Genomic DNA, 17,563 nt, shown 5'->3' with positions numbered 1-17,563 from the left:
ACTTGTGTATGCTGATGACGTTTTATTCTTCTATAGTAACTCTCTTCGTACGAGTCAATAGGTGTCATCATCGTACAGTCTACACACGTTGTAGCCAAGTTTATTAGATCCATGTGACATGCAATGATCTTATAAGATTGCTAAAATCATGCAGTGTGTCTCGGGCTTAACATATACAGGAGCATCTCAAATTAGAATGTCGTGAAAAGTTCAGTTATTTCAGTAATTCAACTCAAATTGTGAAACTCGTGTATTAAATAAATTTATACTACGGGGCCATTGAATGCTTGAATCTGATTGGCTGACGAACGTTCTAAGGTGTGCAATTATTTTCAGGTAAACGCACGGCGAACGTAGTTCCAGGCAGCTCTTGACCGCATTACATGACCATATCACTTCGCCAAATGATTTCTGTTATTTCAAAGATCTTACAACAGCAAAATAACCAAGACCCACAACGACACTGGCCAAATAAATAAATATAGTAAACAATATGATAAAAACGACAGATCATGTCCATGTTTTTGCCACAAAATTGCGCTTTATTATGTATGGAAAGCACATACTCTATCTCTCCCGCTCTCTCTCCCTCACAGCCGCACATACATAACAGTTACAGTTTGCACACACACTAGCATACATCGCGCTAATGTTGTTATTGCTACTCTGACGATTTTATCAGTAAACAACTTAAAAACTACATGACTTCTCACAAGAGAGGTAACAACAACGGCGCTGTTCGTGAACAAAAGGAACTTCACTATAACTAGAGACATTGCTGCCGAACACTATTGAGAGACGCACAGAGGTATTTTCTCTCTCTCTCTCTCTCTCTCTCTCTCATAACTTAGTTATTAACTGTATTAACTGCATTAATCTGTTATCAACGGCTCAAGCCTCCGTTACTAGGTTTAAAATTAAGTTTTGGAACTAGCAACGGAGGCGTTGGATGAAATGCGGAAGAAATAATCCTACTCACATAGCGATTTAAGTAGAAATACTGGACGAATGCCTTGAAATATCTCATCTGATCGATGTCTTGAGGTGTGGCAACCGTAGTATAAGCGGAATAATTGACACCGGGTGTGCATTATTTTTCTAATAATCCAACGGCCTGTCGTCAATTACTCCATACTCAATGCACATAGACTGAAGTAGTTTAAGTCTTTGGTTCTTTTAATTGTGATGATTTTGGCTCACATTTAACAAAAACCCACCAATTCACTATCTCAACAAATTAGAATATGGTGACATGCCAATCAGCTAATCAACTCAAAACACCTGCAAAGGTTTCCTGAGCCTTCAAAATGGTCTCTCAGTTTGGTTCACTGGGCTACACAATCATGGGGAAGACTGCTGATCTGACAGTTGTCCAGAAGACAATCATTGACACCCTTCACAAGGAGGGTATGCCACAAACATTCATTGCCAAAGAAGCTGGCTGTTCACAGAGTGCTGTATCCAAGCATGTTAACAGAAAGTTGAGTGGAAGGAAAAAGTGTGGACGAAAAAGATGCACAACCAACCAAGAGAACCGCAGCCTTATGAGGATTGTTAAGCAAAATCGATTCAAGAATTTGGGTGAACTTCACAAGGAATGGACTGAGGCTGGTGTCAAGGAATTTGGCTACAGTTGTCGTATTCCTCTTGTTAAGCCACTCCTGAACCACAGACAACGTCAGAGGCGTCTTACCTGGGCTAAGGAGAAGAAGAACTGGACTGTTGCCCAGTGGTCCAAAGTCCTCTTTTCAGATGAGAGCAAGTTTTGTATTTCATTTGGAAACCAAGGTCCTAGAGTCTGGAGGAAGGGTGGAGAAGATCATAGCCCAAGTTGCTTGAAGTCCAGTGTTAAGTTTCCACAGTCTGTGATGATTTGGAGTGCAATGTCATCTGCTGGTGTTGGTCCATTGTGTTTTTTGAAAACCAAAGTCACTGCACCCGTTTACCAAGAAATTTTGGAGCACTTTATGCTTCCTTCTGCTGACCAGCTTTTTAAAGATGCTGATTTCATTTTCCAGCAGGATTTGGCATCTGCCCACACTGCCAAAAGCACCAAAAGTTGGTTAAATGACCATGGTGTTTGGTGTGCTTGACTGGCCAGCAAACTCACCAGACCTGAACCCCATAGAGAATCTATGGGGTATTGTCAAGAGGAAAATGAGAAACAAGAGACCAAAAAATGCAGATGAGCTGAAGGCCACTGTCAAAGAAACCTGGGCTTCCACACCACCTCAGCAGTGCCACAAACTGATCACCTCCATGCCACGCCGAATTGAGGCAGTAATTAAAGCAAAAGGAGCCCCTACCAAGTATTGAGTACATATACAGTAAATGAACATACTTTCCAGAAGGCCAACAATTCACTAAAAATGTTTTTGGTTTTTTTTGGTCTTATGAAGTATTCTAATTTGTTGAGATAGTGAATTGGTGGGTTTTTGTTAAATGTGAGCCAAAATCATCACAATTAAAAGAACCAAAGACTTCAACTACTTCAGTCTGTGTGCACTGAATTTATTTAATACACGAGTTTCACAATTTGAGTTGAATTACTGAAATAAATGAACTTTTCCATGACATTCTAATTTATTGAGATGCACCTGTATATGATCTTAACTTAAAAACAAATGTAATAAAAACAACAAACAAACAAAAAGAATAAGTGAATGAGCAGAAAACAAAATGAAAATGAACAAACAAATAGCTAACATAAAAGGGAAATATAGCAAAATATACTAACAAATAAAAAAAAAGAGCAAACAAAAAAGAATGAGTGCACAAACAATAATAACTGAAAAAATAAGTAGACAAAAAGGACAACAAAGAAAGAAAAGAATGAATAGCTAAACAAAAACAGCAATAGGAACAGAAAGAACAAACAAATTTAAGAAAAAAAGAATGCTAATAAATGAAAGAAAGATTAAATCTGCAATATCTTTTTGAAAATTCATGCTCCAGGTCTCTAGAAAAGACCAAACCATGGCATGGCCTAACTAAAAAAAACACTGGGTGAACTCCAAATGACACAGGCTGCTACGTGCTGAATTAATTATGTAACCAGCTTCAACAAAACTTAAAGAATCAGAAGCTGACAAGCTATATTTTCTTACATTTGTAGAAAAACCGAGTATCACCCTCCAAAGAATCCATTCCTGGAATGAGCTGATGGGCTACCCCATGAACTGTTATTATACATTAACCTGAGCCTCTGAGCAACAGAGGAAGAGAGAGAGCCCTTAAGATGCCTCATATGACTCTCACAAGGCTTCTGCCAAGACTGAACATCTCTCACAAGTCACGCGTGAGTCCACCTCCGGTAAATTCCTGTTTACAATCTAGCTTACTGTAAGGCAGATGCTGGGCTAAACAGGGTTACAGTGGGACTCGTCTGGATCAAATAAAGCAGCTTTTACAACAGCAAACAACTTTGTGGCGATCTAGCTAATAATCCTGATTCATGCCTGTGCCAACTCATTTAGTGGTCAATGTGAATTTTAGCAGGCTGAAGAACAATTCTATGATCTGCGGCTTAGCCAAGCTGTATGGGAGTACATCTCTTCAACCAATAACTCTAGATATATGATCTGTCCTTGATACATCTACGCATTCAATCAGTCATATTTCCCATGCAACACAGAGAAAAAAGATTTGTATGTCAGGAGAAGCCTCAAGGCTTGAGGGATGAGCAGATGCCACACAGCAGATGGGAACTACACATGTTTGCCAGCACAAGGAATTCTGGGAAATGACAGAAATATATAACTCCACCAGGACCAATCTCAGTCCAGTGGATGTAGACTACCAAACAAAGACATCTAAAAGGTCTTTCAAGAAGAATCTAGTCCAAATAAGATGGTCCAGCACTGGTTAAAGGGGCCTGAGTGTGTGTCTGGGTGGAGTCAAGAATCAAGCCTTGAAAAGCATGACCTCTTGACTCCAAACACACACACACCTCTAAAATAAACAGACACTCCAGAAAGTCCATAACAGCATGTCATTCGTTTCATGTGGAGGACCTGCACCATAATGCACAGAAGCAACATAATTACATTTGTTGAGAATAAATGTAAGATTATCTAATTATACTAAGAACAAACAGAAATGTTTTCACCCTAATCGCAAGAACTTAAACTGTAACCTGGCCATAAAACTGCCTATTTCGATCATAAACTGGTTAACACCTCATAAAAACATTCAGAACTGCTGTGATCACATGAAGACTAAAGAGAGCAAATAACATCAGTTAAGTAACCTGGATTAACCTAGAAATATTTAGAGAGTGGGTTAGGCTAACTTTAACAGTGATACCAAGTCAAATACACACTAAACAATCAATCCAAAACACTGCAAGCAAAACAGGTGGCAACTTTCAAAACCACCAACTCCAAAACAAGTTAATCACCTTCAAGTGTTTCCGTCGCCTTGCTCAACTGCTAAATCTGATCTTCACACAACTAGGATTGGCTTTTGACAGTCTAGCCCGATTGAAAATGTGCCGTACAGATCCGTTTAGGATCTGCAGATCTGACTGCAGGTGCATCTGACAGCTTACCTCTTTCTGTCTCAACAGGAGGTGGAGGAACAGGTCATACGCTGTCAACTTGGGCAGGGAACGCTCTTCTACAGCAATATGGAACGAGGTCTGATGTTTTGAACTCTTCAAGTGTGGTGATTTAGTGCAGAGGGGAGGGTGTACTGGACATGTGTGTTTGTAAGTGTTGGTAGGTGGGTGTGTAGGAGTGGGTGGAGGGAGAGATTTGAGCTAATCAGGCCTGAAGTGGTCATCAAATAAAGTAAAATATATAGTAAATAGTGATTTTTTTAGTGATGTCCATATGTTGAGAAAAACTCATCACTTATGAGGTCTTTCTGGTTACATTAACCAAATATTCCAACAAAGAATCAACCATCAAACTGCTTTTTTTTTTTTTTTTTTTACATAGCCGAACTTCATATTTCACTAGATGGACTAAATACATGCAATTTGTTCTCCATGCTTTCGGTTAACAAAGCCAAACTATAGCCAACTGCGTGTGATTCGGCTCAACAGCTTCTGTAAATTGGCTTCAAAGGTTAGCAGCAGAGCCTAAATATCAGAAGAAAGAAGCCAGCACCATAAGTAATGGTCCAGCGTTTTCATGGACAATGTAGGAGAGAATACTTTGATGGCTGTAGTTTTTCCCCTGTGAGACTTCAGTCTGTGAAGTCCATCAGACACCAGAGGGCTATTACCCAGACCATCTGAAAAGGAGAGGTGATTATCAAAGAGAAGGCCAGATACTAATCAGAGGGATTTTTAACGCTTGTCAGGTCAATTTTAACAATGGTGCGGGGGGCTACAGGGAGACTCGTTGGCGAGGAACTGCTGAGAGTAGGATCCTTTATAGGAATGTACTGACACAGAAACTTTGACTGCTATGATAATTCTTAATATGCTTCAACTGGCACCAAAAAAAATTTATAAAATAAAATAAATGATGCCTACTAATCACTGGAATAAAGAAATTCTATGTGCCAAATTGCCAACTCTTTTGTAAAAAAAATGGGAAATATAACTTTCACAGTTATTACAAAAATAAATAAATAAATAAAATGCATGTGTGCCATGTAGGGGTGTGCGATATATATGATCTGCGATAATATCGTAATTGTTGTTTTAACAATGTGCAATTTGACATTATCGAGTATTTTGCAAAAACCAAACAAAACACCCCTACAGAGAGCACGCATTCATTACGTGAAGTCTAGACTAGAGCGTGTTCTTTCACTGCATGATTCAGTCTAATAAAATGCATTAAGAATGATCACAAAATTCAAGATATGAGGGCAGAAAATATATATCATTTCATATAGTTACAATACAAAGAGTGCCGTTTTTTTGTTCAAAAATAAGCATGATTGTGATATTGATTTTATACAACAGTTCAATAAACAATAAGTTAATATTAAGAGACTTACATTTTAGACACCATATTGCCTGTTTTTGCTCCATTTCGTCAACAAAAAATAATTCCAAACAGCTACAGCATTGTTTTTTGCATCTCTGAAATATCAAGATATCATTTTTTTTCAGTATCGCACACCCCTAGCGCCATGGATGGAAAACCTTTAGTAAAGATTTTACTTTGTCTTTAACAATAGTAGGACATCTAGAAATTATCATATGACTGCAATTTATCATCTTAAATATATCTACCAATACTGATATAGCTGCCAATATATTGTTCATCTCTCGATTGCAATAAGAATCCCTGAAACATTTCAGAGTCCTTCCTGCTGACCCAACCAATGTTAAAAATCATCACACTAAAACTCCTGCAGCTAGGCTTAATAGCTTATGCATTAAGAACAGGATGTTACATCAGTTGGGGAGTTAAGCAACATGTACTGTTAAGCGCATGGTTCAAGATGAATATGCATGACAATAATGCAGATGTTCAAACTTAAGATATAAGCAAACTCTGAACCATGCTGTTTTTGGATTGTTGATCTAATCCCTGAAAGTCCCTTTGCTTCAACAAAGCAAATGCTTCAACAATTTTCTTCAAAATTAAAAGGAGGAAGTTCATTTGAGACTTGAGGCTTTGTGCGTTGCGTGTTGCAAAACAATCTTATTCCTGACTAAAATATAGAGATTATTATTCCTGTGCTACAATATAGAGACTCTACACTGAATACACATGGCCTCTGAATGCTCAAAACTATATAAACCCTACATAGTTGACCTGATTTTTTTTTTTGGTCTTGAACAAAGGAATGGTACTAAACAGGCTTTTTATGCATAATTAAACCACCACACAATGTGCTGTAAAACAGATCAACTTAAAGTGTTTAATGAGATATTATAAAACATACATTTTTAGGTACCTGCTAAGGCCCCCTAAAATCTTAAGACTGTAAATAAAACGTCTTTGAGACCTCACCCACAGAGCTCATATTCATTTAATTGCTCTGTTCAAGACTGTATGCTTAACAGCTCAGTATGTACAAGCACCTATAGCGGATCATGTGAACAATCTTATACGCTGTAATTACCAAACATCAAGTATCGTTTGATCAAGACTAGGCAAGTCACATGATGAAATGCCAACCCGTATTTGACAAATTCTTGTTTAATGCTGGCCTGTAAAGTGAATTTGTTTGAGACTTTTGTTCAACTTTCAGAACAAATCAACGAGTTCACCATCAGTTTTGTCATCATTTACATTCAAAATATCTTCTTTTATGTTTCACAAAAGAAAGAATGTCGATTTGAACGAATTTGTGGGAACTACTACCCTTTAAAGATAAAATAAAATTGTGTTAGCAATAGCATGCATCACCATTATCTAATGGGACACCTGGATTGTACCACAAAGTATCAGTGGTTAGGAATGTCTGTCTGTTGCTATCAGTCTATCACATAAGAATGGAACCAGAAATGCAGTCTTTTCTGGTTAAACCTGACAGCAACAGACATATATTCACCAGCATCTCCAACTACATGGTCACCTGTTTATCCTCTATAGTCCTACAATAAATACCATTATTTTAGGGGGGGCACACACACACACACAAAAGTAAGCGCACACACAAGTGAGCAAACTCCCACTCCTATTTGTAAATATTAAGCCGCAAAACGTCTATTTAAATATGACTTCTGCCCGTCTCTGTGCTAATGTATGGCGCAGACGCGCGGGTTTGTTTACTCATACAGAAGCCCGCAGCGATATTAACGTCTGCCGCCTCACTAAATGAGAACATAAATACACGAACAACATCTCCAGAACTGCTCTGAGAGTCACTTCATGAGCAGTTGACCGTTTCATTTGAGAAAAACTATCCTCATATCATATACACGCAGAAATGTAAAGGTATTCACGGCAAGCCGTCAAAATAAAAGTTCGGTTTCACTTGAAGACATTGGGCAGAACGTAATAGACTACTACTACTAAAACTATTAAAACCTTATCTTTAAGGAATAATCATACAATGTCTTCAATGTTATTATCAATATTAGATCCCCTTTATTGTCCAAAAAATAAGATTTGTTTAATTTTTATTCATTAAAATATGAATTAAAGGAATGTTTTTATGTCGGGAAAAAAAACGGAACACGTTTTTTTCCCGACACGACCACAAACCCTCCCCCACGGTCGCATAGGGGAAACACTGAATATTATTTGATTATCATCAATAAGAATAATATGTTGTAGCGAATGCAGTAAAGTCAACTGGAAGAATCCATTTAATATCTGGATAAAGCTATGAGTTAGCATTCCTATTCACCTCAATGGCAGTTACTCAGCTGACACAGTGAGAGGACACATCTGCCATCTTTGCTAATGCTAATGCTTATTTCTGCTACTAGATTGTTTTGTGCACCTAATCCTAAATGCCACTAATGGTTCAACAGCCACAAGAAAATGACAACATTAATTGGCACCTCAAGAATGCTCACAGTCCCAATCCTTTAAGCTCATCTGAAATGTCAAACACCTCGCCTTGAAAGAAGACCAAAGTCGCCACCAGCAGTCAAGGGAGGAGTGAAAAAGCAGTGGTCAAGTCAGAAAACACCTACTTCTCACACTGGACTGGACCAACAATCTATGTAAGCAATGGTAAATATCACTCTTACATCTATTATTGATCAAGTGGATTTTTATGAAGACGCATAAGTATTCCATTACATCTATTTTTAAATTGCACTAAATCCATTTTTACTGACATTTTTTTAGATATGTTACAATTTGTTGAATGACCATTAAGCGAGAAAGATATTGTAACTACCGGCTGGCCATCACAGACTCTCAGACAGAACCGTGACAGAACTGCAATCCATCCAAAGTTGCAAAACCACTGCATTATCTAATACTACTAAGGGTTCTGGTAGGGCATACACTTCACCTTAAAAACAGGCTACATTGCATTTATTGTATCTCCACTGAGAAAAGACACTGGGTTTATGTAAGAAAAAAAAATATATATTTTTTTTTGCATGGTCACAACTAAGTATAAAAAAATAAACCGGCCTTGGAGATTGCAGTGGAGGTGAACACAGTGCCCTTGACAAATGAACACATTTAATGGAGTGGTTTGGATTTAAAGATCTTAGATTTCCCTTTTCACATTAACATCTGCAAGCAGGGGCTCTGCGTGTCCACGAACACCAGTTCAGTTTCTGCGGTTAGACACACACGGTTAAACAGAGGAAGGCTTCTGCAGGTGTGCAATAGCTCAACAGGAAAACAGCATCATCATCACACTGCAGCAGAACCGCCATTTGTCCAGTCAATTGTCACACTTCCCACATTAAAACCTAAAGACCAGTATCTTATTAATGCTTTTCCTACAACAGACTAGAAGTGTTTATTGTAGTAACACCCTTCTGATGTCACATTACAAAACAAACTTCATTTCGTTTCACTTCATTTAAATATATAAATATTTGCTGGGATACCGGTTTTTAGCTGGTCTTCCAGTTTAGCCAGGCTATTTTTAGAAAAGAGTTGGGTACTTTTTAGGTGGTCAGACTTGGATCTGCCAGATGTTACTCAGAACTGGTCATTTGGAAACATGTTGCACATTAACTGTCAGGGCCTGGAAAATGCACAAAGAAACTAACAAAACTGGCATGAAGCATAATCCGCATTATTACAGCATTCAAAAAACACAACTCAAGATTAACTGCCACTTTAATTTGACATTGTAAACAGTGGAATTAAAATATGATTCAAGGGGAAACCTCAAAGAAAACATTTTAAAGAGATTAATCATATAGTCTGAAGCGAAACCAACAAAACAGGAACATTTGGTTTTACAAATAAACCAGTCTTCAAGACTACGACACCCTTAACTTATTCACATGACTGACTGACCCTGGAGCCCAAGCATGCGATTAAACCCCAAAATTCCCCTTCCTTCCACGATGGATTGAATCTAGATCAATGCCAACGTGAACAAATGTCTATTTTATTAACACCATTCGCAATAAACACGTTCATTTACAGAAGCGAAACGCCGTTAATCGAGCAGCAGCTTTAATAAGGCGCAATCGACGGAAAGATGATAAATGTAAACGGCAGCAGCTAACACTGCTAGCGCCGGAAGCTATAAAACCAATAATAATTCAAAACATTGCACGATTTTATCGTAATAGCCCTGCTCTCATTGACCCATCTGAAGCTGCTCGGGTCCATGTTGTGGGAGTGTGTGAAAACAAAGCGGGTTTTATATAGTTTACCTCACTCGAGTGCCGTGTGCATCTCCTCTCCGCTCGGTACTAAAACACTCACGCTGCGCACCGCACAAAACTCTGACCCCACTGCGGAAACGCCATTCTCAACGTCACTTACGTACTTACTTGTTACGTTCTTGCATCCGTCTCCACATTTCGAGGAAAGCGTAACGCACTTTACGCAACGTGGAGCGAGCCACTCGTGCTTCCGCCAGCAGACAGTCTGGGGCCGGTCTGAGCTCGTGGCGGAAGCGTACGTCACACAAGTCTGTAATATGTTTAAAGTAATTGTGACTAAGACGAGGTAGATTCTCACATTGCGAAAAACCGTCTTTGATTATGTCATATGTAATTATGGCTGTCTGAGTAACATCCATGAGATTAAGATATGGTTGCGCTTATGTCCGCTCTGTGAATGTTGTTTTCCACTGAAAGGACTGCAGCTTCCTTTTTAGCACCAAAGATCCCACGGGGAACATGGTTGTTACTGTATCTCTGTCTGCAATTAAATACTGAAAATACACTTTATTTTCATTATTATCTCACATTTTCTGCTTCAACCATAAACCGTTTTAATATAACTATACAGTGCCATGAAAAGGTTTCCCTTACAAAAAAATCCTGCAGGAATCCTGCAGGAAAAATCCTGCAGGACCTACACACCACATACCTGCACATTCCTACAGGATCCCACAGGATTTTCGTGACCATTTTCCTGTAGGACTCCTGCAGGAATCCTACAGAAACCTACAGGAAACATGCAGGAAACCTACAGGAAACATGCAGGACTCCTGCAGGAAACCTACAGGAAATCTAATTTGCATTAGTGTTCAATTCCTATAGGACATCTGCAGAAATCCTAATGAACTATTATGTATATTCATCATGTTGGATTGCTGAAGGGATATTCAGAACCTCCTGTATAACAACACACTTTTTAAAAGCAATGTTGTGTCTCAAATTTAAATATCACCAAAAATAAAAAGACTTCAGAAAATGTTAATTGTGAATTATTTATTAGTCAAAAGAGCTTAAAGATAAAATGAGATAAGTGTGACGAAAATGAACACTCTGAACAGAACGTGGCCCATCATTCTTCAGAAACCAATAACTCTGGACTCTGGAAAAAAGAGAGAAACATTTTTGCCTTAACTTTTAATAAGTTAATAAAATATGCATAAATATAATTACATGCATATGTAACAGTGAATTTGCCCTCACCTCTTATGTGCTTCACCACTCAGTGTTGCAGCGTAACAGTGTCCTTCTTATGATGCCTGAGAAATATGAGTATACACTACATATATAAATACTGAAATATAAGGTACTGTAATTATAAGAACTGTAAATGATTATCTTTCAGATTAGTTGACATGTGAAACAAAATATTTAATGAATAACACTTAAAATATTACAAATATATTAGAAAGTAAAACCTGCTAAGGAGTTTATGTTCATCATTCAATTTTTCCGTAAAGCAGCCGAAGAAACTTTCGTGGAGTTTCTGGAAATTTCTTCAAACAGTGTCTGAAAGAGAAATGTATATAAAGTTCAGTGTCAGATATTTGTTATGAGAGCATATATACTTAAAAACCTTTAACACCTTTATACCTATAATAAGTTCCACTTTTGTGGGGTCCAGAGGGGGCTTGGCTTGTGATTCCTTGTTGGCATTTCCAATTTTTCCAGAAAGGCTGTGGGTAGCTAACATGCTCCTTCCAAAAACAGCCACGGCTAAATCCTTAATCATGGCTGACCATGATGTGCCCCCTCTACCACATGCTTGGAATGTATCCTTTGCCATGTTTAGTTTTTTGTGGATTTCAACCTGTGCAATACACATTAAATAATAAATTGAATTGGCCACATTTTTGTAATCTGCGTTTTACAAAATCCTTATGCTTTCCTAAATCTCACACACAAATAATAGACTTATTATATGGTGTGAAAAAAATAAAATAAAAAATAGTATTCTCACATGGTCCAGTCCAGAAGAGCTAAGATGTGAAGAGTTGGCTGGTTGAAGGGCAGCGCTGCAAGCTGCACTTGTTAGGGAGGTTTGCACAGCATGCTTGTTTGCACTTCTGTTTGGCAGCAACTCCGCAAATCTGTTAATAATCTCTAAATAAAAAAAGCAATGTTTAAATGAACTCATTCATTCATATAGCAAAAAAATCTATAACCATGTATATCAATAGCCTACCATTTTGCAGTTTAAAGTTCAGGGCCTTTAGTTGCTGATTCTCTGCTCTCAAGGCCTTTATTTCATTCTCAGGTCATTTAATGTGTAATTTTCTTTGTTTTTTTCTTCTATTTTTTTTAGCAACAGTGTGTCATTTTGTGTTTTTTCCACCTAAGTTGAGAGACAAAATTAAAGTCACAGAACAACAAAAAGACATGCATTGTCACTTAACTCTTATACGGTCTTCGGGGTGTTTTTGACCCGCAAATGGCATTGCTACAATTTTTAAAAATGTTCTCTTTGTCCAAATGTCATGAGACTTTGTAAAATGGTCAACACTTTCTAGATCTACAAATAATAAAAAAAAAAAAATTGGAATGATATCTTGATTTTATGTTAGTGTGAAAAAAAAAAGTAACACTCATGGTCTTTGGGGTCTCTAGAGACAAAATTGAATTTTGTTACAAAATAATAGTTTTTTAAAAATGCAAATTTCCTGTTTATTAATGTTTTTACTCATTTGTGCAGTTTTCTGAGGATTTATGATATTTTTATTTATTTATATAAATTAATAAATAAATATGTTTTGGAAAATTTTGGCTTGCAAAATAAATGTGCCACTCACAAATTGCAGAAACTCATAGACTGTATGAGATTTATATAAATTTAAAAAATATCATAAATGCTCCGAAAACTGGAGTAAAAACTGGAGTAAAAACATTAATAAACAGGATTTTTTTAACTATTATTTTGTTACAAAATTCAATTTTGTCTCTAGAGACCCCAAAGACCATGAATGTATATCTCAAAACGAAGACCGCATTAAACAATGTTGATATAATTTATCAGGAAGTTAGATTTTACTTTTTTAAATCTCTTGATCTGGACTTGATCTGGACTTGATCTGGACTTGATGATGGGGTGTTTTCTGGACTGAATATTATTTTCCTTTTATTGCTCTCTTTTCAGGCAGCTTGCACTCCTCTTTTTGCCTTCGCTCTGACTCCATCCGATTTAGACGCTTCAGTAGCTTGTCCTTATTTTCTGTACAGGAAAGGAAATTCATTATTTCAAATGAATAGTTCAACCAGAATTTTTTTTTAAATATGCATGCATTCACTCATTCACCAATCTCACCATTCATCTTGAGAATAAGTGCAGGAGAGCTTTCATCTTCATACTTTACATCAACAACATCCCCCTCATGAACTACAGATTGAAGAATGTCTTTTCTCTTTACAATGTCCAGAGAGGCTTCAATTTCTGTCCATTCAATTAATGCCCACATTTTGTCTATAATGGAAAAAAAGGACTACAATTTAAAACAGATAGATAGATAGATAGATAGATAGATAGATATTCAAAGAGATTTAATCATTTCAATAGCAACTCAAAACCGTTTTAACTTCATTGTTGCTATATGTTTCCATGGTAACATATTACACTTAGTTAACTGTGTTAAGAAATCTTGTGGTTTGTCAGCATTTTATCGTTGTGTTCACTACACCATTGTTCTAAGGTGTCTTTTTTACTTTCAAGTATTTTAATTAATGAAAAATTAAGTTTTACTTACCCGATTCACCAGTAGACGGCGCAGCTGCTCCGGAATTCACAGCGTATGACGCGTTTCCTCGAGTGTGCGCGAGCAACAAAATAACGGAAATGTAGCGACAAAGTAACTGCGCTTTAAGACCAGCAACACAACTGACTTTTTACTGTAAGTACAACGCTTATTTATTTATCTTTTATTTTAATGAAAATATCTATATTTAAAGGTGTTATAGCCTATTTTTACTGTTACATTACCATTCAAAACAAATAAGCAAGAAAACATGGTTGCTATGGCAACCACACATTAACCGAGGTTGTGCTACAGTAATTATGGTTTTTGTTAAAACCAGATTAACACTATTGAAATTCAGACTCTTATTGGATTCTTCATTTTAAAAGTGACACATTTCATGCCTGGTTTATAAAGTAAGAAAAACACATTACTTAGCCTACTGTGCAAACACATTACTTTATATACCAACCTAATGTAAGTTAGCATACACCTTTAAATCAAGATCATAAGAATCATTATAGTAACCCTAAAGTCTTAACTTTGTATTTCTTATCTTTGTTACTTTTCGATCCGATGCAGTGTCTTAATTTTGCACTGTATTTTTACCTTGCAGTCAGTAACTCTATAAAGACAATGGAGTATAAGTTGTACTTGCAAAGCAAGAGTACAATTCCAAGTAGCACTAAAAGAAGATGGAGTGATTGCCATAAAGGTACTGGCTTGTGGACATTGGATTGTATTTTATTTTATTACTGATTTGAGATGGAACTGAGGATTCTTTTCTGTTGCTTTAAGGTTTTAGGAAAAAGCAATATAAAGCATGGTTGCAAGATCCAGTTCGTCAAGTAAGTACAAAGTTTAAATGCAGCTTATGTCTCATACCATTATAAGATGTTACATTACTATTATGATACAGTAGGGCTATTCAAATCTGGTCCTGAAGGGTCACTGCACTGCAGGGTTTAGCTCCAAAACACACCTGAGCAAGCTAATCAAGGTCTTCAGGATCACTAAATCACAGGTAGATAAGTTTGATCAGGGTTGGAGCTAAACTCTGCAGGGCAATAGCTGTCCAGGATCAGATTTGAAGAGCCCTGTAATACAGTATATCATGACTAAAATGATCACCGCATAAATTATTATTTTTTAATTTGAGCAACAAAGTCACATTTGTATGTGTTTCTGATTACAAGGATGACACATCTAACAGTGAAGATGAGAACAGTTCCTCATGCTATAAGACCGAAACAGCACCACATCATACCTCAGTAGGTTGTTGTAATTTCAGCTGTTCTTCTATATACTGTATTGTAATGTGGGCTATCTGTTGACTACTTTTCCATGTTTCTGATTACAAGGATGACACATCTAACAGTGAAGATGAAAACAGTTCCCCATGCTATGAGACTGACACAGAATCATATCATACCACAGTAGGTTGCTATTACAATATTTCAGTTATTCCTACTAATGTGGGCTATCTGTATCTTTGTTTGCTTTCATTTAAATGTGCCAGATTCATTTAATATATTGTCTTTGCTATGTCAGTATAGTGCACTGCACTGGTTTGACTTCAATGGGACAAATACAATGTAAGGTCTATGAACAGCTTCTGTGATGTTGATTACCAGTGAAAATCATTTTGACTCATTCATTCATTTGAAAAAAAAAGAGAGAGATCTGAAGAGCTGTATTTTGTACTAAAATGTATATACTTTTCCATAACAGACTACCAGTCAAAAGTTTTTGGACAGTAAGATTCTCTTCTGCTCACCAAGCCTGCATTTATTTGATCCAAAATATAGAAAAAGCAGTAATGTTGTGAAATATTTTTCTATTTTAAGTGACAATGCAATATATTTTAAGATGTAATTTATTCCTGTGTGCAAATCTAAATTTTCAGCATCATTACTCCAGTCTTCAGTGTTACATGATCCTTCAGAAATCATCCTAATATGCTGATTTGCTGTTCAACTGAATTTATTAATAAACATGTATTATTATTTCAATATTTAAAACAGTTGAGTACATTTTTATCAGGATTATTTGATGAACTGAAAGATCCAAAAATCAGCATTTATCTGAAAAAAAGAGATTATACATACTTCAAAAGCTTTTTTGGGGGTAAAGACATTTATAATGTTACAAAGATTTATATTTCATATAAATGCTGTTCTTCTGAACTTTCAATTTATTGAAGAAACCTGAAAAATCTACTCAGCTGTTTTCAACATAACAATAACAACTACAATAATAATAATAATAATACTAAATTGAGCAGCAAAACAGAATAATATGATATTATAATATGATTTATGAAGGATCATGTAATGATGCTAAAATTTCAGCTTTGAAATCACAGGAGTACATTGCATCTTAAAATATATTCAAATAGAAAACAGTTTAATTTTAAATAGTAAAAAATATTTCAAACTTTTTTGTTGTACTTTGAATCAAATAAATGCAGGCTTGGTGAGCAGAAGCGACTTCTTTAAAAAACAAAAACATTGAAATTCCAAAACTTTTGTCTGGTAGTGCACTTTTAGGGCATAGTATATGTAGGCAAATTAGGATGCAGCCTGTGGTGTTAGATTATATTTGAGCTATACTATTGAAGGCTATAGTGTACATGTACAGAATAAGGTATCATGTTTAAATAGAAACAATTTTGTGTTCCTTTCAGATGGATGCTGAAGCATATGACAACACACAGAATTATGATGGAGAGAACCCCAAAACAACACAAGACAAGATCTATCCCACTGCTAAGATTAGTAATGAAGAATCACAACTGGCAATTTTATGCTATGCTCTTAGGCACACCACAACAAAATCCGCTCTTGGTGACTTATTAGACCTAATTAATCTACATTGCCCAGAAGGAACCAACGGAGCACCAAATAGTCTTTACACGTTCTTGAAGGAATTTGATTATAATTCATTTGAAATAGTGTACATCTGCCCCACATGTCATCAATACTTTGGTAATGAAATCCCAGCAAATTGTGATTCATGTGGTTTTGAACCAGGGGATAAGAACTCTCTTATTAAATCTGGTGACGTTTTCATGAAATTGTCCATAAGAAAACAATTGGAAGACAAAATGTCAGATTCTACATTTACAGCAGCACTGAATTACAAGTGGACCAGAGTCAAAAGCAGTCCAGACAGTGTTCAAGACATATTTGATGGTGAAATGTATAAATCAGTAGGTCCCCTGAATGATTCAAATCAATTCAACCTTTCACTTACATGGAATGTTGATGGTGTCCCTATTTTTAAGTCCTCTCCTTTTCACATTTGGCCAATCCAAGTAGTAATTAATGAACTTCCCCCAGATATGAGAAGTAGGCATGTGCTCCTGGCTGGTTTGTGGTTTGGTGCTTCTAAACCTAAAATGAATTCCTTTTTGCAGTCATTTGTTGATGAGTGCGTTCAGTTAGAGCAGGAAGGTCTAACAGTGCAGCACAGAGGACAAAGTACACAGATGTATGTGTTCAATCTTGTCTGTGTATGTGATTCGGTTGCTCGCTGCTCTGTCCAAAACACTAAGCAATTTAATGGTGAATATGGATGCAACTGGTGTTATCAGAAGGAGAAATAG

General features: G+C 36.6%; 2 protein-coding genes across 4 annotated transcripts in view; one reads left to right on the top strand and one right to left on the bottom strand.

Annotated features, from left to right (window-relative positions):
• slc39a10 (solute carrier family 39 member 10) overlaps window positions 1-10,488 on the bottom strand; it is a 22,380-nt gene extending 11,892 nt beyond the window's left edge. The window contains exon 1 of one of the 3 annotated variants that reach the window (XM_058786206.1): window positions 10,340-10,488. The gene's annotated coding sequence lies outside the window, so the exon portion shown is untranslated. Of the gene's footprint in view, window positions 1-4,549; window positions 4,674-10,219 lie in introns of those variants that run through there. The other 2 variants (XM_058786205.1, XM_058786207.1) reach the window with 2 other exon arrangements.
• On the top strand, window positions 7,076-17,563 carry LOC131546666 (uncharacterized). The gene is made up of 6 exons (XM_058786441.1): window positions 7,076-8,865; window positions 13,981-14,671; window positions 14,755-14,804; window positions 15,153-15,227; window positions 15,318-15,392; window positions 16,643-17,563. Exons 2-6 carry the CDS (start codon window positions 14,533-14,535, stop codon window positions 17,561-17,563), a joined length of 1,260 nt encoding a protein of 419 aa, XP_058642424.1. The 5' UTR covers window positions 7,076-8,865; window positions 13,981-14,532.

Source organism: Onychostoma macrolepis, chromosome 09 (genome assembly GCF_012432095.1).
Source record: "Onychostoma macrolepis isolate SWU-2019 chromosome 09, ASM1243209v1, whole genome shotgun sequence".
Classification (NCBI taxonomy): Eukaryota; Metazoa; Chordata; class Actinopteri; order Cypriniformes; family Cyprinidae; genus Onychostoma; species Onychostoma macrolepis.
Note: the sequence above shows the minus strand (reverse complement) of the source record. Positions and strands in the feature narration are given on the sequence as shown.